General features: G+C 35.8%; 1 protein-coding gene across 3 annotated transcripts in view; it reads left to right on the forward strand.

Moving 5' to 3' along the window:
* USP47 (ubiquitin specific peptidase 47) overlaps positions 1-21,121 on the forward strand; it is a 124,839-nt gene that overhangs the window by 35,561 nt on the left and 68,157 nt on the right. For all 3 annotated transcript variants that reach the window (XM_066250968.1, XM_066250969.1, XM_066250970.1), the window contains 6 exons: positions 983-1,186; positions 4,919-5,032; positions 7,154-7,292; positions 14,217-14,313; positions 18,255-18,400; positions 19,216-19,295. In XM_066250968.1, coding sequence (XP_066107065.1) covers positions 983-1,186; positions 4,919-5,032; positions 7,154-7,292; positions 14,217-14,313; positions 18,255-18,400; positions 19,216-19,295 — 780 coding nt within the window. The remainder of the gene's footprint in view (positions 1-982; positions 1,187-4,918; positions 5,033-7,153; positions 7,293-14,216; positions 14,314-18,254; positions 18,401-19,215; positions 19,296-21,121) is intronic.

Genomic DNA, 21,121 nt, shown 5'->3' on the forward strand with positions numbered 1-21,121 from the left:
CAGTTGCCATCATCTTGGTGTAAGATTCTGATTGCTGCAGGCAGAAATAAAGAGATAAGAATTTGGTGATTGTGTGAGGTGAATAGGAGGAAGGAGACAGGGAAGATGTTCAGCCCTCTGACTTTACCAGCTGGTGATGAAGGTGCCATTCATTGAGTTGGCCAGTATAGCAGGAGGGAAAGAACTTCCACAAGTATCTGATCTAACCTATTACTCCTGTGGAAAGTGAGAAAGAAAAATGGTGTCCTTCAGTAGCTTGAGAGGGGATATAGCTTCTTTGAGAACATGTCCTTTAAATTTTTTTTTGTCTTGATAATTACTGAGAAAAAAGAAAGGAGAATTTGTGACCCTAACTTTTTTCTGCATTGGTAATTGAAAAGTTTTTATTTTTCTTGCTTTTCAAAATATTCTTTCTGCTGGCTGATTTCTTTGGATTAGCTTGTTAGCTCCCAGAACTTTGATAATGGGCTTTTTGGATTTCTGGTCCTGAGGCATGGTTTGTCTATGTCCCTTAGTTATGGATTTTGAAATATTAGACAATCCTCACTGCATTTCTACACAGTTCTGTTTCTGTTTCTTCAGGAGACCCAGACATGCTTAGTTTGACTGTGCTAGCAAGGTGATGGCACATTTTTAAGGGTCAGATTTTGTTATTTTCAACTGAAAATTGCTAAGGTATACTGTCTTTGTGGCTTGTTGACCACTGATTTACAAGCCTTGAAAGGTGAAAGCAAATATCCATAAGAATTGACTGTTGATTATTAAATATGCCCCCAGTTTTTCCAAAACAAACAAATGTGGTGCTTTATATGTTTGACATATGTTTGACATATCTATTAAAATGTTCCAGCATAACAAAACAGCAATACTAGCACAAATAACATTTTGTAGGATTTTTAAAACATTTAATTATAAAAAATGTAACTAATCATAATTGCTTTTCTTTACAGATAAATTATATATATATATTTTTAAATTTCAGATAGAAAATGCTGCTGAAGAACCTAGAGTCTTATGTATAATACAAGATACTACTAACTCAAAGACAGTGAATGAACGGATCACTTTAAATTTACCAGCATCTACTCCACTGAGAAAGCTCTTTGAAGATGTGGCCAACAAAGTAGGCTACATAAATGGAACCTTTGATTTGGTGTGGGGAAATGGAGTCAATACTGCTGATATGGTAAAACCCTAGACTTAAAGTATCTTCTCTTAAGTGGCTAATATTATAGTCATTATTATTGTTGTTATAAGTGAATATATTAAATATTGGAACCCTTTTTAATATAAGCAAAACTGTAATATTAAGAGTCTCAAGAATTATGTCCCTCGTCATCCCTTTGCCCTCATTCACTAGTTGCTTATCCTAAAGTTTGCACCACCAGTTATTTTTAATTCATGTAAGATGACTTGTCATATTGTGTCAACTACCAAAAATTTTCAATATTTACTAAATGGAATGATGTTCTTCTTGTATTTTTAAATAAAAAAATGTATGATATAAAATTATATGTATTTTATAATTAATTTTTGGAAAAGAAGAAAAAAGTGTATACAGAAAGAGAAATGAATGGAAAGATATACACATCAATTTTTTTTTTTTTGACACTTTCTTTTTTTTTTTTTAAGATTTTATTTATTTATTATAGAGAAGGGGAGGAGCAGGAAGCATCAACTCCCATATGTGCCTTGACCAGGCAAGCCCAGGGTTTTGAACCGGCAACCTCAGTATTTCCAGGTTGACGCTTTATCCACTGCGCCACCACAGGTCAGGCTATACACATCAATTTTAACAGAGATTCTGTGCCAGGTAGAGCAGTAGGTCCCTGATCAGGAAGATTGGTGGTACCATGACTTCCACTTTGAGGATTTTATAGTCTACTTGTAGAGACAGATGTATCAAAAAACAATTACACTTACATGTTTTAAGTACTATATTATAAATTTGCCTTGAGTGCAAAGAAGGGGCATTGATCAATTTTGCATGGGAGAGTGGTGGAGGAGACTGTTGAGTTAGTTGTAACTGCAGTATTAGACTGTTTATACAGTCTTTTTCTGTCAGTACAGATTCACTCTGCATACTACTGTTAAAATTATCTTCAGTCATCTTAAATCACAGTATTTGTGCCACCTTTCAGTTCAGAAATCTTTGGTGACTGCTCACTACCTACCATTAAAAATCAGATTTCCTAGGTTAGCATTCAAGACAAGCTACAATTGATCCTTTATCTTTGTAATCTTAACTCCCAGATACTGGACTACTTTATTTTCTTAACTTGAATTTCCATACTTTTCTATATCCATGCTTTTGTTTATAATGCCTCTTTCTGTCCTATGTTATTGCTGTTATTAAGTTTTCCAGGAAGATCTCTCTAATGGCAAATGAAAAAAATGTGTATTTGGATGGCATAGTTTTGATTGGCCCTATGAAAGAACCCAAGGTGTTTGATGTTGCCTGATATCCCTTTAAAATTCATGTTATATTTTAAAATATAGAACTAGTAATAAAATTAGTCAACTTTTTCCTCTGAAATCAGTACAAATTGGTAGACCAACAAAGTATACAAAGAGAAACAATATTTTATCTGAAACTTGGAATACTCCCTGTTATATCACCATGTAATTTCTAGTATTGCCTCTTTTTTAGTTTATATAGTTTCTATACTCTCATAGATGTCTACCCAAGTCCTATTTATATTCCACTTTTATTTATTTTATTTTTTTGAGAGAAAGACAGAGACAGACAGGAAGGGAGAAAGAAGAGAAGCATCAACTTGTAGTTGTGCCTCTTTTAGTTATTCATTGATTGCTTCTCATATGTGCCTTGACCTGGGCACTCAAACCACACCAGTGACCACTTGGTCAAGCCAGCAACCTTGGGCTTTAAGCTAGCTACCTTTGGGCTCAAGCCAGCCACCTTTGGGCTCAAGCCAGTGACCATGAGGTCATGTCTATAATCCCATGCTCAAGCCAGTGACTCCACACTCAAGCTAGTGAGCCCCAGTGATCTCGGTGATTTGAACTTGGGTCTTTAGCATCCCAGCTCGACATTTTATCCACTGTGCCACCACTGGTCAGGTTATATTTCACTTTTAAGAAGCCTTACCTGATGTTTCCTCATGCAACTTGAAAAGTAATCTCTTTCTCTTTGTTCTCTTATTTCAATTTTTATTCTTCTGTGCCAATTATCATAGTCTCCTTTTATTATAGTTGTTATTTATGTCATTCCATTTGGTAGAGTGTATTTTGATGGCTATGACCTCATAATATTAATTTTGTATTCTCTGTAGATATTTTCCTTAGATACTCAAAAAGTGTTTATTAAATTAACATCTACATACCTTCAAATAGCTCTGTGTCAGGATTACTGTTTCTCTTCAGCTCTGGCTATTCTTCAGTACTCATTTCTATATTTTTATTTGCCTACAGTCTATTTCTATAATTAAACTTTAACCTGCTTGTTGTAGAATGCTGAATGTGTGCTTCTCTGAAAACCTATCCCTCTTAGCTATTCACCACTTTGTACACATAACACATTTATTGAGGTGAAACCCCTGTGTATTCGAGTTATATCATCTGATCTTTTATTTCCTGCCAGAGAATGTAAAGGATCCAGTGATACTTTTCCTCGTCCTGTGTGGTTTCTCTTAGCTTCATGTTTTCTATCTCCATTTTTTTTCTCATGGATTTCTAGAGCCAAAGATAAGAAATAGATTATATATTTTATTTGCTTAACAATTACTTTGCTCTTACTAGGCTCTATACAAATATAACCTCAATCTTCATAACCACTTTATAAGGTAGGTGCTGTTACAGCCTTGTATTACAGCTGAGGCAACTGAGTGATTGGAAAGTTGAGTAACTAACTTGCCAAAAGTCACATAAATATCAAGTTGAAAAATTACTTCTTAATTATTTTGTCCTTAATACCTTTACTTTTACACTTGGTCTTAGCCAAAAGGCTGGGAAGCGATACACTTTCATAAAATGTTACTTTCCCAAGAAATAGAGGCTTTTTTTTATTAAATAAGCCCTTCTAAGGAGACATCTTCATATCTTTAAAACATTTCTTAATGTAACAAAAATGTTTTAAAACAAAAGAATGTGGTATTCATTCCATTCTGCACTTTTCTCAACAGTGAACCTAGGGTGTGGGTGAGGAGGGCCTGAAGCATACAGAGCTTCACCTCTTGTTCACCAATTAGAATACATCAGAATGCTAGCTAAGGTTGAAATCACCCTAACAAAAAAAGAGTTAAGGAAAGACTAAATATTTTAGGTATTTAATTTTCAAAGGAGTGATTACTTTTATCCCCCTGAGATTGTCTGGATCCTGGCAGTGGACTTAAAATAGGTATAATGATACCTATTTTACTAGGACAGGCTTTTACTTAAGGGGTCTTTCTTAAGATTCAAATTTTGTTATATTACATAATTATTTTGGGTTGTTTAATTTGTTGCTTATCTGAGAATTCTCAGTATATTCATATGTAAAACATGTCTTCAGTTTTTAGTTACATAAAATTATCTTTAATTTTCATGAAAATCTATTAGATACTATATTGCATATTTAGAGAACATAAAACACAGATGTTTATAATTATTTTTTTGTGTAGTACTTTACATTAGTTCTTAACCTTTACTTTTTCTCTTTTCAGTGTTTTAGACGTTGGGGAAGGGGAATGTCTGGGACACCTGTCAGTGTGTGCACTGTGTCTGGGCTTCACCGTCCCAATGCACAAGTAGATGAGTTCATTCCAAGTGTAGATCAATAGAATTCACCAGAATCTTTGTTTAAAAAGATTACTTTAGCCGAATAATTGTTGATATATGTCTATTTGCATATTGCTTGTTTTATTTTATTATCACAGTTAATGTTTTTCATTATCTGAGATATTTTACTTTATGCCCATAGCCTCCACTAGATCACACCAGTGACAAGTCTCTTCTTGATGCTAATTTTGAGCCAGGAAAGAAGAACTTTCTGCATTTGACAGATAAAGATGGTGAACAGCCTCAAATATTGATGGTAAACTATTTAGAAACCCTGAAATTCTTAATTTTTATGCAGTGTCACCTACTACTTGGGAAGCAGTTTTCCAAAGGAAGGAGGAGAGATGTGTTTTGTAATTTATGTATAATAAATTATATTTCTGTTTTATATTGGTTGGTTATAAGTATATGCTCACATGGTAACACTGGGCATCCATAGCACTGTTGTTTGTGTAAATAATCTGTTGCCATGCTGAGAATAACCATCTTCAAGACCACTACCACAATAGGGATGAGGGTGGTCTAGGATAAGTAAAAATGCCACAGAGATCTCGTACTGTATAATGATGTGGCTTTTCCTTTGGTTAAGTATTCATGTGTTTACTATAAAATATATATTTTTTTTGTATTTTTCTGAAGCTGGAAACGGGGAGAGACAGTCAGACAGACTCCCGCATGTGCCCGACTGGGATCCACCCGGCACGCCCACCAGGGGGCGACGCTCTGCCCCTCCGAGGCGTCGCTCTGCCGCGACCAGAGCCACTCCAGCTCCTGGGGCAGAGGCCAAGGAGCCATCCCCAGCGCCCGGGCCATCCTTGCTCCAATGGAGCCTTGGCTGGGGGAGGGGAAGAGAGAGACAGAGAGGAAGAGGGGGTGGAGAAGCAAATGGGCGCTTCTGTGTGCCCTGGCCGGGAATCAAACCCAGGTCCCCCGCACGCCAGGCCGACGCTCTACCACTGAGCCAACCGGCCAGGGCCTACTATAAATTTTTGACAATTTTTTCCAAGGTTTTTTAGTATTTTGGAGAAGGGACAGACCCCACCCCAGAATTCTCTACTCTGCCATTTTTTTGCTCTCACTGCCCCCCCCCTTGGGGGAATGACTGGTTTGTAAATTATATGATATGTTTCTCTTTTTTTTAGATTTTATTTATTCATTTTAGAGAGGAGAGAGAGAGAGAGAGAGAGCTAGAGAGGAAAAGAGAGAGAGAGGGAAAGAGAGAGAGAGAGAAGAGGGGAGGAGCAGAAGCTCCTTGACCAGGCAAGCCCAGGGTTTCAAACAGGTGACCACAGAGTTCCAGGTCAGTTCTTTATCTACTGCGCCATCGCAGGTCAGGCGGTTTCTATTTTTTTAGTGTTTACTCCAATTTTTATTTTGATATGATTCCCTGTCTGGTCTAGTGACTTTAGAGATAAATTAACCCAGTAACTTCCAATTTGAGGGACATTCATTAGATAGATAGATAGATAGATAGATAGATAGATAGATAGACAGACTGAGAAAACCTGTTCTGATTTAACTTTGCTATTTTATGTACTGATGAATGGAAGGCTCAGACAGTTTTTAGACTTTCAGAACCATTTTCTGCAATGAAACTTGACTTAGGAAAAGTTCTATTTGATGCTTTTCATTTAGAAGTCTATTGTAAATTAGAATGCCTCTCTGGACAGTAGGTAATAATTAAAAACAGTTGCATCTGTACGGAAGCATTATCAGAATACGGTCTCTGAACTGCTTTAATCTCATTATTTTTATGATATAAGATGATTTTGTTTAGTCTGACATTGAAATCAGCTAAAAATGTAGGAATATCTGGATTCACAATTTGGGGGTTTATGTTTTAAAATGCTTAATAACTACTCTTCAGCTCTGTCTTTATTGTTTGCACTGATTTTATATCCCTTAGTTCTTTTTGACATTTTTCTCATTAATGGGGGAATTTCTTATGGATGCCGTAGGAAACGATCCATTTCATTCAATCCTTATTCCCAGCTTGTCAGACCTACTTGGCAGGGATGATGTAAAAATGAGTGATAAACTGTCATCAAGGAGTTCATAATGGTATTTTTGATTTATTAGTACTAAAAAAGGACTCCTTTTTCTTGTGTAAGTGAAATTTGAAAGAAATTTAGAGAAAACTGAGAAAGTAAGAACTTTGGAAGGACATGAACAACTCTCTGAAGTGTTTTTATCAGGCATCTTTTAAACCTCCCTACAGGAAATGCCAAAGGTATACACTCCTTTAAATGTCTTGATGGTAACAGTTATAGTAGTAATGCCTCATCTTTTTTCCTTTGCCTCAACAATTAGTATGTCTTCTTTTCATTCTTTCAGCAACAGTTGCCATTTAGTAACTGTTGGTTATGCTGCATTTTAGGAGGATTCCAGTGCTGGGGATGACAGTGTCCATGACAGATTTATAGGTCCACTTCCAAGAGAAGGTTCTGTGGGCTCTACCAGTGATTATGTCAGCCAGAGCTACTCCTACTCATCTATTTTGAATAAATCAGAAACTGGTAAGATTTGTCACTCTTGTATTTTCATAAGCTGTAGGGCATTAGCCCAGAGTAATATTAACAATCTTTAGCCTAATTCCCTCATTTTGTGGATGAGAAAACTAAGACCCAGAGCAGGATCAGTAGCTAACAGAAGCAAAGTTAAAACAAAAATGTGGTTTTCCTTTCAGCACATGGTTGCTTTTACTATATTATTACTGCCACTATTTAGTAATAAAGTAAAAAAAATACTGCATTTGTATTTTGAAGGAAGACATAATTTTTTTTAAGTTTATATTTTGAATTTTAATCTTAAATTTTTGATATTGACTTCCTCTGGAAAGGAATGTCTCTTATCTCCCTTTGGATTAGAATAGGTTATGAGTGACACTTCCAATTTGAAGCAGATAGGCCAGGCTTAATTTATTAGACCTACTGTGTTACCTTTTAGTTTAATCAAATCATATATTTGACATTGATCATGTAATTTAAAAATTCTGTTAACTGTTTTCTAAACATGATTGAACCTAGATTTTTTAATTTTTTCTATTTGTTGAGCTAGTGAATTGCCTTTTTTGTATACAAAGAATATTCTACATTATGTGATGGGTTACTTGCCTAAAAACATAATTTAGATACTTTTACATATTTTATGTTAAAACTAAATCTTTGTAGCCAATAGTATTATTCATATTAAAAGAAATAGATCCTGCGGTACAGAGAAGCCTTTGATTTCGCAGCTAGTTAATGCTAGGTATGTATGGCTTTCGAATCTTTAGTCTTAGAACTTCAAAACAGAGATGATTTGAAGAATTATATGCAAATACCTGGTATAAAAATAAAACTTGAGTTACATTGCACATTTTGTTTGATTGTGATCTATAATTTTCCATTTACTGTATTTTGTAAGTAAAATGTAAACTGATTTTCTTATAGCTAATCATTTGTGCAGGTTTAAAGGTGTATTTGTTTTGGAAATTGCAGTTAAAGCTGGTCATGTTTGGTATTCAGGATCATTTATATCAGTAGAACTTTTGCAGCAAACTACCAAAAATAAAAGGGAATGAAAAATTATCTTCTGTTTTGGATAATAGGTAACAATAAGTCATTTTTCTCATTACAGTGTCTAATGAGAAAAATTTGAGAATCAAATATTTCTTTTTTTACTTTTTTTATTTTTTTATTTTTCTGAAGTGAGAAGCAGGGAGGCAGAGACAGACTCCCACATGTGCCCAACTGGCATCCACCTGACAAGCCTAGTAGGGGGTGATGCTGTATCCATCTGGAATGTTGCTGTGTTGCAACTGGAGCCACTTTAGCGCCTGAGGCAGAGGCCGGGGAGCCATCCTCAGTGCCCGGGCCAACTTTGCTCCAATGGAGCCTTGGCTGCGGGAGGAGTAGATAGAGGGGGAAGGACGGAGAAGCAGATGGGCTCTTCTCCTGTGTGCCCTGGCTGAGAATCGAACCTGGGACATCCACACCCTGGGCTGACATTCTTACCACTGAGCCAACCAGCTGGGCCCTCAATACTTCTTAAAAATTCATTTTGGCCCTGACTGATTTGCTTCGTGGTAGAACATCAGCCTGATATGTGGATGTCCTGGGTTTAATTCCCAGTCAGGGCACACAGGAGAAGAGCCATATGCTTCTATCCCCTTCCTTCCCCTCTTTTCTCTATTTCTCCTCCCCCTCTCTTCTCCTCCTGATTGGTTTGAGCAAGTTGGCCCTGGTGCTGAGGATGGCTCTGTGGAACCTCACCTCTGGAGCTAAAATATAAAATAGCTCAGTTCCTGATCACTGCCCTAGATGGCCAGAGCATCGCCAGTAGGGGTTTGCTAGGGTTGGTCCCGTTGGGGGTGCTTGTGGGAATTTGTCTCTCTGTCTCCCTTCCTCTCACTTAAAAAAAAATTCATTTGGGGATATGTGTTAACAATGTAGGTTCCAAAGCTGTACTGGTTTAGCTGCTCTGGAGCAGGCTGGATAAATTTCAGTTTATCTTAAATAAGCGTCCCAAATTATTTTGAGATAGTTGGAACATTGAGAAAGATCTAGATTTAACAAGTCAGGAGCAGAATTTTAATCTATATTTTCTACTTAATACTATATGGGGAGTATTTTTTAATACTATTAAGTGGTATTTTAATACAGAGTTGAAAGTCAGAATGGCTGAAAATTAGTGTTTTTGTATATGGCTTATATATTTAAATTGTTACTGGTTTTGTAGTAAACATTCTTGCACATAAGTCTTTACTTTCATCTATGATTATTTTCTTAATGTAAATTTTCAGAAATAGAATTACTAATTTGTCATTTATTTTTTAAAAGTTTAGAGGCCTTTGATATACATTGCCATGTAATCATAATCTTGATTTCCAATTATTGTTCCTCACATACCTCTGCTCCACTCCTTTTTCCTACCTGTATATTTTTTTCCAGTATTCTGGGGTACTGCCTTTGTTAATTGAAATAGTATATAAGTATCCTAAGGAGTTGTGCTTCAAAACTTACTTTGATCACTAGGTGGGTATATAAAAAAGCTGTGGTACATAGAGGCAGGGGAACATTACTTGACCGTATAAAAGAAATGGATGGACCTAGAGCATATTGTGCTAAGACTAATAAGTCAGTCAGAAAAAGACAAATATTAATTATTTCACTTATATGTGCAATCTAAAGAGCAAAATAAATAAACAAAATAGAAATATACTCTTAGATACAGAGAACAGACTAATGGTTGCCAGAAGGTAGGGAGATTGGGGGACTGAGTGGAAAAGGTGAAGGGATTAAGAAGTACAAATTGGTAGTTACAAAGTAGTCATGGGGATGTAAAGTACAGCATAGAAAATACAGTGTGTCCGTAATGTCGTGGTGCACTTTTGACCGATCACAGGAAAGCAACAAAAGACGATATAAATATGAAATCTGCACCAAATAAAAGGAAAACCCTCCCAGTTTCTGTAGGATGATGTGGCAGCATGTGCGCATGCGCAGATGATGACGTAACACTGTGTATACAGTGGAGCAGCCCACAGCCATGCCAGTTGAGATGTGCACGGTACAGAGGAAAGTTCAGTGTGTTCTGTGGCTCGCTAAATTTGAATCCTGACCAAAGTGCAGCATGAATATTGGCTCATTTATAATGAAGCGCCACCACATAGGAATAACGTTACTCGGTGGGATAAGCAGTTGAAGGAAACTGGCAGTTTGGTGGAGAAGCCCTGTTCTGATAGGCCATCAGTCAGTGACAAGTCTGTAGAGGCTATACGGGATAGCTACTTAAGGAGCCCTAAAAAATCTGTGCATGAGCCCACATCGAACTGCACTGAATAGATATGAAACTGGGAGACTTTTCCTTTTATTTGGTGCAGATTTCACATTTCTGTCGTCTTTTGTTGCTTTCCTGTAACCGGTCAAAAGTGCACCATGACTTTACGGACACACTGTATAGTCAATAATACTGTAATAACTATAAGTGGTGACAGATGGGCACTGGAAATATTGGGAAGAACACTTTGTAAAGTATATGGTTGTCTAACCACTATGCTATATACACTGAAATTAATACAAAACAATATTGCATGCAAACTGTACTTGAAAAATAAATTTTAAATTTAAAACTAATTTTGTTAGTGACTGTTTAATTTGTATTTTCCTTAAGTTATTATACATCTTGGCACTGTGTACAAAATGTTTTAATTGAAAAATGCTCTTATGATTTTACCTTAAGGTTCTAGGAATACATTTCTCTATAATGCAATGGGCTTGAGGACTTAACATATTCTTTCCTGTCTCCTTTGCCTGCCAGCTCTCTCTGTTAGTTAGCTGTTGTTGATAGATAATGATTGGGAGGTGGGGAGATATGAATTTTGAGGTGTAAGGAGTGGATTGAAGGTTGATGTGGACCCGGAGGTGATTAGAAATTCTGTGACTAGGGTGTTACATTATTTAAATGCCTATTTGTTCTTGGCCAGTTTCTTTAACAATTCTTTTATCTACTCAAAGAGTTTGCCTCATTGATGCTCTATCCACAGAACCACCCAGCCAGAGAGCTTGCCTCTTTGATTGCTCTTTTATTGCCTGTTGGTTATGTTCATGATTTCTTTCTGCATGTATTCTCTACAGCCATGTTTTTCAACTGCTGGTGTACTAACTGCTGCTGGTCTGCCAGAAATTTCATGTTAGTCTGCGAAATAATTAACCGCCCTGATGTTGTATGAAAATTACAACATGTATTCTTATATTCTTCTCCCTTACTGGCTTATAATGCTTAACAATATTTATTCACGCCTATTTCAGATACAGGACCCACAATGATAATAGTTGTCATTGTTGATTTAGATAATACACAATGACAAAAGATTTCTATTAATTCAGTAGCACTTTAAACTTATTAGTCTCACTAAAACTTATATTTTTTTAAGAAAACAGTAATACATTTATGTGAGACACTCTTCATTCTGGCAAAATGAGTGACAGCAAAAGTGAATTGCTATTACCCCTCCTTCCCCTAAACCTCTCCCTTATCACTTTTTTCTTTTTTTTTTTTAAGCCCAAAGAAGGGAAACAGGGTCACAAATACATAATACATGATTGATGTATGGGTACACAAAGGAAAATAGTAGTATTTTTACTTATTTATTTTTATTTTATTTTATTTATTTTATTTTTTTATTCTTTTCCAAGTGAGAGGAGGGGAGATACAGAGACAGACTCCTGCATGCGCCCAGGCTGGGATCCACCCAGCAACCCTTATATTCTGCCCATCTGTGGCCATGCTCGCAACTGAGCTATTTTCAGCACTTGAGGTGGAGGAGGCTCCCTGGAGTCATCCTCAGTGGCTGGGGCCGATATGCTTGAACCAATTAAATCCTTGCTGTTGGAGGAGAAGAGAGAGAGAGAGAAGGAGAGAAAGAGAAATGGGGGGAAAGTGGAGAAGCAGATGGTCATTTCTTCTGTGCCCTGACTGGGAATTGAACCTGGTACATCCACACGCTGAGCTGACACTCAATAGTAGTATTTTTAAAACTGTAGGTAGCGTGATTGTTCTTGAATGTTTAGGAATTGGGGAAGGAGATGGAGAAGAGAAATCCCAGGCAGCGTTAGCTGGGAAGAAGATGCACAATAATGTGGTCTCCTGGCTAGAGCACTGTTGTTTGTGGGGAAGAATCTGTATATATGAATAAAAATGAAATTATGCTTTTCATTATTAATAATCAGGCACATCCCCCTCATGTGCACCTGCTGCTTATAGACTCAACCCCTGGTCTGATAAGGAAGAAATATCAGTAAATGTATAATTACAGATTAGCGAGATAAAGTCTCTAATATATATAAAGGACAGAATGTTATGAAAACAACTCAGTTGGGGGGTGGTTAGAAATTCAAGCAAATTATAATTATAAAAAATATGAAGTAAAATATATAAACACAGTGTTCTTAAAATAAAGATGAAAGCCTTTAGAAATCAAAGCTTGAACCTTAGTCCAAAATGAAAGGTGGGTAGCTACTTGGTCTCTCAGAATTATACAGGTTCAGATAGTGTGGAATCTATTCCTCTTTTACACAACTGACCAAAATTTATCATTCACATTTTTTAGTCCTTTCTTCACCTTCTTTGGTGATATAGTTGTACACAGGGCCTTCCTTTTCTTTTTTCTTTTTTTTTTTAAGCGAGAGACAGACAGAGATAGGGACAGACAGGAAGGGAGAGAGATGAGAAGCATCAATTCTTTGTTGTGTCACTGTAGTTGTTTATTGATTTCTCATATATGCCTTGGCCAAGGGGCTACAGCTGAGCCAGCGACCTTGAGCTTAAGCTGGTGAGCCCATGCTAAGGCTGGCAACCTTGGGGTTTCGAACCCAGGCTGACGCTCTATCTACTGTGCCACTGCCTGGACAGACGGGCCTGCATTTCTTATGACATTTTTTTATAATTGTTGGAAAATTGAAAAGGTATTTTGAAAGCTTTAGTGAACACCTTTAGCATCTTTTGAGAAAGGATTTAAAAGAATTTTTGAGACTGAGTCATTCAGTATAATTATAAGTAAATAAGTTATTAAGCAAGGTGTTTACCACATTTTGTTCAAATAATGAGGGATAACTAAAATGATGAGACGTTTTTTGTTGTTTATTTCATAAACTGGGCCGTAGTCTACTTCAGAGAGGAGTTTCAAAAATGTGTTCTCCACAGTGGTAGCCATATCCAGTTAGATATATAAAGCTAAGTACTTTTATTATTTTTTTTGAAAAGCGCTTGTGAACTTCTGAGGACACAGGCCTCCCCAACACTCTTAAATTCTCCTCGCTTAAATTTTAAGTTCATATACATTTCTCCTTTTTTTCCTTCTTCTCCTTCTCTCCCTCTAATCTTTCCTGCTTCCATCTCTGACTTCTCATTTTATAGTCACTCTTTGCATAGTATGCTGATCTATAAAGTCTCGTATTGGATGGGCCAGTTAAAATAAAGGAAGTCGTTCTGAGTTTATATAAAGAATTTATCTCATATATTATTAATTCTTGGTAGAAATTGTGTTATTGGGCCTGATGACAGGGCTAACTGGTTTAGTTCAGTCATCCTACATTGGGTGTGTGGGATCAAGTGAATATGTTTATGCTTTTCAATTTTAAACTGCAACTTTTAGATTTGGTGAATAATCTATTTTTATTTTTATGTCAGTTAAACAATGTATTATATCTCTTACACTTTTATTAAATGCTACATAATACCCATATGTATCTCTGGGCATATAACAAGATATCCTGACTTTCTGAGAAGAAGGTTTATATAGTATATATACTACTTAGGTGCTGTTGAAAAAATAGGAGTAATTTCCAACTAAGAAACCTGAACCTCTCAATTTATACTGTATATTAAGTTTTTAAGTTATTTTTTCTTATTTTTAAAATATAAATGCTGATTCATGTAAATTTGTTCTTTTTTTAAAGGATATGTGGGATTAGTAAACCAAGCAATGACTTGCTATTTGAATAGCCTTTTGCAAACACTTTTTATGACTCCTGAATTTAGGAATGCATTATATAAGTAAGTATTTTAAAATTTATATGAATAAAAATGATCAAAAATTAAAATACAGTTTTTAATGAATAAAATCTAATTCATCTTCTTACAGTTATTTGTCAAGTATGGAGTATTGCTCACTTCATAAGTCGCACCAGAATAGTATATGAGAAAACCATTTTATGAGAGATTGGTATATGAAAATTTTGTGGGGAAAGAGAATTAGAAGTGCATAGACAGCAAAAGATAAAATTGATAAGATTTACCTTAGGAATAAATTATTGTTTATATACTTCCCTTATAGCTTTAACACCTTTATGAAGAAATACGTTACTTGCTTTTTGAGGTCATCTGTATAGCTAAACCACTTCTCCTTTCTCTTTGTTTCTAATTAATACATAATGCACCTGTTCTGTGTTTTGTGTTTGTTTCTAAAAGACTGTACATACATCGCATAAATATATTTTAAAATGCTTTATGAAGAAAGTCCATATGTAAATAAAACCTAATGTCAGGCACTTATTTTATGAGTGCCTTTGGTAATATACAATACACTCTTGCCTTGTATTTTTCCTTCAAGGTTTACATAACTTTTATTTTTTGAAAACATTTTAAAGTAGATATAAATGATTTCTTTTCTTTTTGATGTTACTTTTGACTAACATCTTTGAAATTACTATAAATATGTATTTAAAATATTTTGGGAACTTCTAATATTGGTTGTATTGTTTAAACATTATATTACCCTTACATTCATATGTAAGCTCAATTTACTTATAAAAATTGTCATCTTTTTTATTCAGCAAGTGTTTGTTACCCAGTAGTGTTTATATACTAGGCACTTGATGGATAGAGATGGAGTTAGAAATAAGATATTTGGTTTTGACTAAGTTACAGATCTCTCCACAATAGCAACATATGTGTATATGAAATAGTTTAAATAACATTTAAGGACAGCCAAATACCCTGAGAGTTTAGAGAGAAGGGAGAGTAATAAAACTTGGAAAAGTAGCTTAGTTAGAAAGTAGAATTTGAGGTCATGAGCTAGGTAAGGTTTGGCCCAGTTGGGAAGATAGAGACATTACATATGGGGGGACTTTCAAGAGCAAAAATGAGTAGTAGTAAGTAGTACCTGAATGTTGTTATTAATTTATATATCAGACACTGTAATGAACACTTTCCATGTAGACTCATATAATTCTTAATGGTAACTGTATGAATTATACAGTGTTATTCACATTTTACAAAGGAGGTAACTGAAGGCACAGAGAAATTAAGTACTTTGCCAGAGGCTACTATGCTAGATAAGTGATGCAGCTCAGTAGATTTCAGTATTCATTTCCCGATTCTGCCTGTATTACAGCTAATGCCAATAAGTATAATTTGTTATAGGGGCCCCAAGAGGTAGCGTAATTGGAGTTTTGTCAGAGTACTAGATGTTGAGGTTAATAGATGGAGTCTAGACCCTGCTTTGAAAACTAGAACAAATTGAACAGTCTAGGGTGATGTGCCTGCTTTGCCAAGTAATGCATAGGAATGGGGATCCCAGGAACTGATTAACCATGAGTCCTAATCCTTGAAAGCGGTATGTAAATATATAGCTCTGTGGAAGAGACTAAGAGCACAGCCAGGTCTATTCATTCAGCAAATATATATTGAGTACTTACTGTGTGTTAAGCACTCTTTTAGGCAGAGATTACAGTGGTGAATAAAACAATCACCCTCTTCAAGCTTCCATAAGTCAGCTTATAGAAATGAGTCCATTTTACATAGTCATATATGCTATGAAGAAAATAAAGCAGGGCATTGTGGAAAGAGTAACTGTCAGGAGATTTGGTAGTCACGGGGTACCTAAGGAACTGCCATTATCAATAAACTGCCAATCTTGTGAAGATCTGGAGAAGATCTTGTGAAGTCAAGACACACAGAACGGCAAGTGCAAAGACCTTAATTTAAGGAACAAAAATCCATTGTGACTGGAGCTCAATGATCGAGAAGAGGAAGTTAAACAAAGTTAGAAAGGAAGGCTGAATGCCATGAGGATTGTGAAAATAGAGTGATGCTTAAGGATAGTTGGGAAACAAAGCCTGAGAGCCTGATGATGTTTCATAATGTAGAGCCAAGGAAAGGATGGCTTGTTAAAAAAGCTCAATTTCACTGCACACAGACAGGGTAGCACTAGCGTGAAAGGATGGGGTTCTTTTTCTTGTTATCTGATAGCCAGCAGACACTATACCACTTTAGATGTGGAGGCATGTAAGTGATGTGTTAAATACATCGTTTTAGGAAAGTTATATTGCAGCATACAGAATTGATTTGGAAGATAGGGAACCCTGGAGGAATCTGTTATTAAGCCAGGTACAGATATATGAGGCTCAGAACAAAGTTGGTAGCAGTGATTATATTTCAGATTGAAAAGTGATATATAACTTAGTGACAAATTTTATTTAGGAGTAAAGGAAAAGGAAGAATCAAACATGGCACCAAAGTTTCTAATTTAGGTGACTGGTATAACAGCAAGTACCAACAAGATTTAAAACCTTTTTATGGTTCTTTGTACCAGGACTAAAGGACAGGTGAGAATTCAGTTTTATATTATAGTGATTTATCCCCAGTAGTGAATTTTACTGGCAAGAAATTTAAGCATTCTGTATTTTGACTTCACTGTTTCTTTACAGCTACAGGGAGAATTTTAGATCCCATAATGTCAAGTATAGGTTCTTTCTATTGAGAAAAGCAAGAATAAAAAAGAGCTAGGAATTGAATATACAAGAGTGAATAATGAGTAGAAGTGTTTGCATGGAAGCTCTGAGAATAAAAATGTGAAATGTATTTCACTGACATCTGCAAGACAGAAGGGAGCTTTGGTGTGTGAAAAAAGAACAGGATCAGACAGCTGTAACTTCTAAGCCCTAAAATAAGAAAAGTATTGAATACTTTAACAGAGGGCCATACCAAAAGCAGAAAATATTTTTATTATATTTATAAATTGCATTACAGGAAAGTTAACGTTCTAGCCTTCTTTGAAACTAAAAAGATTCTACTGAGGAAGACAGCTTAAGATAAAGAGAATCAATAAATATTATCCTTATTTAATTTTGTCTTTGCCATTTATTTTATTGTATATAAATTATTTTAAGGACTTTAGTGGGTACATTACAAACTTTAATCCCACCCATCTTATTTTTTCAATGAGATCCTTAAGTTCTTTGGTTAGGATTTGCTTGTTATTGAGACAGTCCTGTAGTTAGGGCTAGACTAATGTTTATCAAAAGTATATGAGAGTAATTATCATATCCAGCTTATTTTATTAACATATTCTCTTTTTAAAACATTTATTATGGAAAATTTTATACATTAAAAAATAGTGAAATATTATAATGAATTTGTCTGAACCTGTCACCCATCTTGAAATATTGTCAACTCATAATCAGTCTTTTTTATCTATAATCCTTCATTTTGACTTTTTTGAAATATGCCCCTGAGGTATATTTTTTGAAATATGGCGCCTGAGGCAGAGGCCACAGAGCCATCCTCAGCGCCCGAGCCAACTTTGCTCCAATGGAGCCTTGGCTGTGGGAGGGGAAGAGAGAGACAGAGAGGAAGGAGAGGGGGAGGGGTGGAAAAACAGATGGGCGCTTCTCCTGTGTGCCCTGGCCGGGAATTGAACCCAGGACTCCTGCACTCCAGGTTGACACTCTACCACTGAGCCAACCAGCCAGGGCCAACAATTACTTTTAAATGTGCTTTTTCATTCATTCATATTGCTCTCTTATGCCTTTTCTTATTAAAATCTAAATTTCTTCTGAATTTATGAATTGGAGAATGAATAATCTTTCATTAGATATTAATAACTAGTTAATATTCAAACTATGTATAGGATTTTACATTGTTTTTATTTTAATGTTATGCTTTAAAGAATAAAAATATTTGATAAATAACTTTCAATTATTTTATTTCAATAGGTGGGAATTTGAAGAATCTGAAGAAGATCCAGTGACAAGTATCCCATACCAATTACAAAGGCTTTTTGTTTTGTTACAAACCAGCAAAAAGAGAGCAATTGAAACCACTGACGTTACAAGGAGCTTTGGATGGGATAGTAGTGAGGGTACTAATTCTCTTGTAATGATAAGTATTTCTAATATTCAAAGGAATTCTGGCAGACAGCATTATAAACAAATAAATCAAGAACTTAATTAACTTTAAACATTTTCATTGCTTTTTGTCGGGATTTAAAAATAACTTAATTTTAAAATGTAAGCTCTGGGGAGTAAATTTTTGATCAATCATAAATTTCCTATGAAATACATTTTTGTTTTACTCTATATGTACTTAAACTAAAAATTTTTTAGGTTTATCATCTTAGATTTTTTTTTTGAAACTCTGTAGAGAAAAATAACAAAAATAGCAAATATTGTATATAGCAGTAGTCCCCAACCCCCGGGCCGTGGACCAGTACCAGTCCGCAAAGAAAGAATAAATAATTTACATTATTTCCACTTTATTTATATTTAAGTCTGAATGATGTTTTATTTTTAAAAAATGACCAGATTCCCTCTGTTACATCCGTCTAAGACTCACTCTTGACGTTTTTCTTGGTCACGTGATACATGTATCCGTCCCACCCTAAAGGCCAGTCCGTGAAAATATTTTCTGACATTAAACTAGTCCGTGGCCCAAAAAAGGTTGGGGACCACTGGTATATAACACCAGCATACCTGTATGTTGTTCGTAAATGCTGAGATCTCTCTCTTTTCCTATGCTTGCCTCTTCATGACTAATATGTATTTTGTGTTCCTTTTAAATTTAGCATTATTTTGTATAGATTTTTTCATGTTTCTGACATTTGTTTTTAAACAACAAATTAACATTTTATTACACTAAATTTATTGCTATTTTTAATTAAATTTTCTCTTAAAATAGCTTGGCAGCAGCATGATGTACAAGAACTGTGCAGAGTCATGTTTGATGCTTTGGAACAGAAATGGAAACAAACAGAACAGGTAATTCATCCTTCTCAAAAGTTTATGGGAGTGTTTTCTAATAAATCAATCATTACCTTAATGTGACTTGTATTCTATTAGAATGTTTTAGCTTGATTATAGTTTACTCGTGAAAGGACTAAATGGGGAATTGAAAATACTAGATTCTCAGTTGACCATTAACTGAGTCATAAAAATCCTCATTAAACCAACATAGACCTCAGTTTCCTCATCCTTGAAATAAGGAAATTGGGCTCTGTTACTAGATGTTTCTTTTTAGCTAAAAAAATATGTGGTGTGTTTGTGTGTGTGTGTCTGTTTTGTATGATTTGGGGGATGATTCTTGAATAGTATTTCAAGATATTTACTAAGTAAATTATGTGCCTTATAATTTGTAGAACATTACAAAGTATATTCATCAAGCATTACCTCTATTTTGACCAGTGAAGTATAGTCATATGCTTTTGATGGTTAGGGTCCTTGTTTTTCTGACCCTATTTTTATTATCCAGTGGGAGGAGAAACAGATTAAAGATGGAAAAACATTAGCCAAGTCATTGGGATGAGGAATAAGGCTGAATTGGATGAGACTCGTGATTCAAGATTCAGAACAGGCCCTGGCCGGTTGGCTCAGCGGTAGAGCGTCGGCCTGGTGTGTGGGGGACCCAGGTTCGATTCCCGGCCAGGGCACATAGGAGAAGCGCCCATTTGCTTCTCCACCCCCCCCCCCTCCTCTCTGTCTCTCTCTTCCCCTCCCCCAGCCAAGGCTCCATTGGAGCAAAGATAGCCCGGGCGCTGGGGATGGCTCCTTGGCCTCTGCCCCAGGCATTAGAGTGGCTCTGGTTGCAACGGAGCGACGCCCTGGAGGGGCAGAGCATCGCCCCCTGGTGGGCAGAGCTTCGCCCCTGGTGGGCGTGCCGGGTGGATCCCGGTCGGGTGCATGCGGAAGTCTGTCTGACTGTCTCTTCCTGTTTCCAGCTTCAGGAAAAAAAAAAAAAAAAAAGATTCAGAACAGAGGGTTTATACTGGGTGTAGTGATAGAGGATCATAGGGATTAAAAAAGGGAAGAATGGTGGGCAGGGCATCTGGACAGTAGCCTAGAGGGTCTGTTGTTTGATTGGAATTATTTTGATGGCTTGGACCGGAGTTTTTTAAAATGTAGATTGTGTTCCATTTTTGGGTTATGAAATCAGTTTAGTGAATCTACACCAGCATTTAAAAAAGAAAAAAATGAAATAGAACAGAAAAGTATAAGAGAGTACCACATAAGTAAGGGGAAGTGTTGTTATTATGTAACTTTTGTTACACTTATAAGTACCAGGTTGCAATGCAAATTATTTTCTTTCTGTGGTATGTTATCAAAACAATATGAAAAAACACTGGATTGAACCAATTAGAATTCATACAGAAGGCTAAATCAAATATGACTGGGGCAGGTGAATGAAGAAGGCTTCATTAAATATTGCAATCGATAATGATGGTAGATCCTAGTTTGAAGGCTTATAAGTCCTAGACATTTGAAGAGATGTAAATTTATGAATGAGGTAAACTGTAATGTGCATTTTTCTTGTTTATTCTTAAAAAATTTGGAAAAAAATAAGTTCATCTGGTGATATACTTTCTCTACATAGTCCTGTGGGATTGTATTTTAGTAATTTATATATATGGTATAATGGCCTGTTTCTTCTTTATAAGTCTGAGTTACCCTTATTGTTACATCACTCTATGGGTTAACACTTCATTAAGATCATCTGGGACAAGTGTGCTGCGTTCCAAAGTTTGGGTACAAGAATATTGAGGCATAACATTCACATGGAGGGTCCTTACTTCAGGAGTTATTTGCTTTCT

The sequence above is a fragment of the Saccopteryx bilineata genome, chromosome 1 (genome assembly GCF_036850765.1).
Source record: "Saccopteryx bilineata isolate mSacBil1 chromosome 1, mSacBil1_pri_phased_curated, whole genome shotgun sequence".
Classification (NCBI taxonomy): Eukaryota; Metazoa; Chordata; class Mammalia; order Chiroptera; family Emballonuridae; genus Saccopteryx; species Saccopteryx bilineata.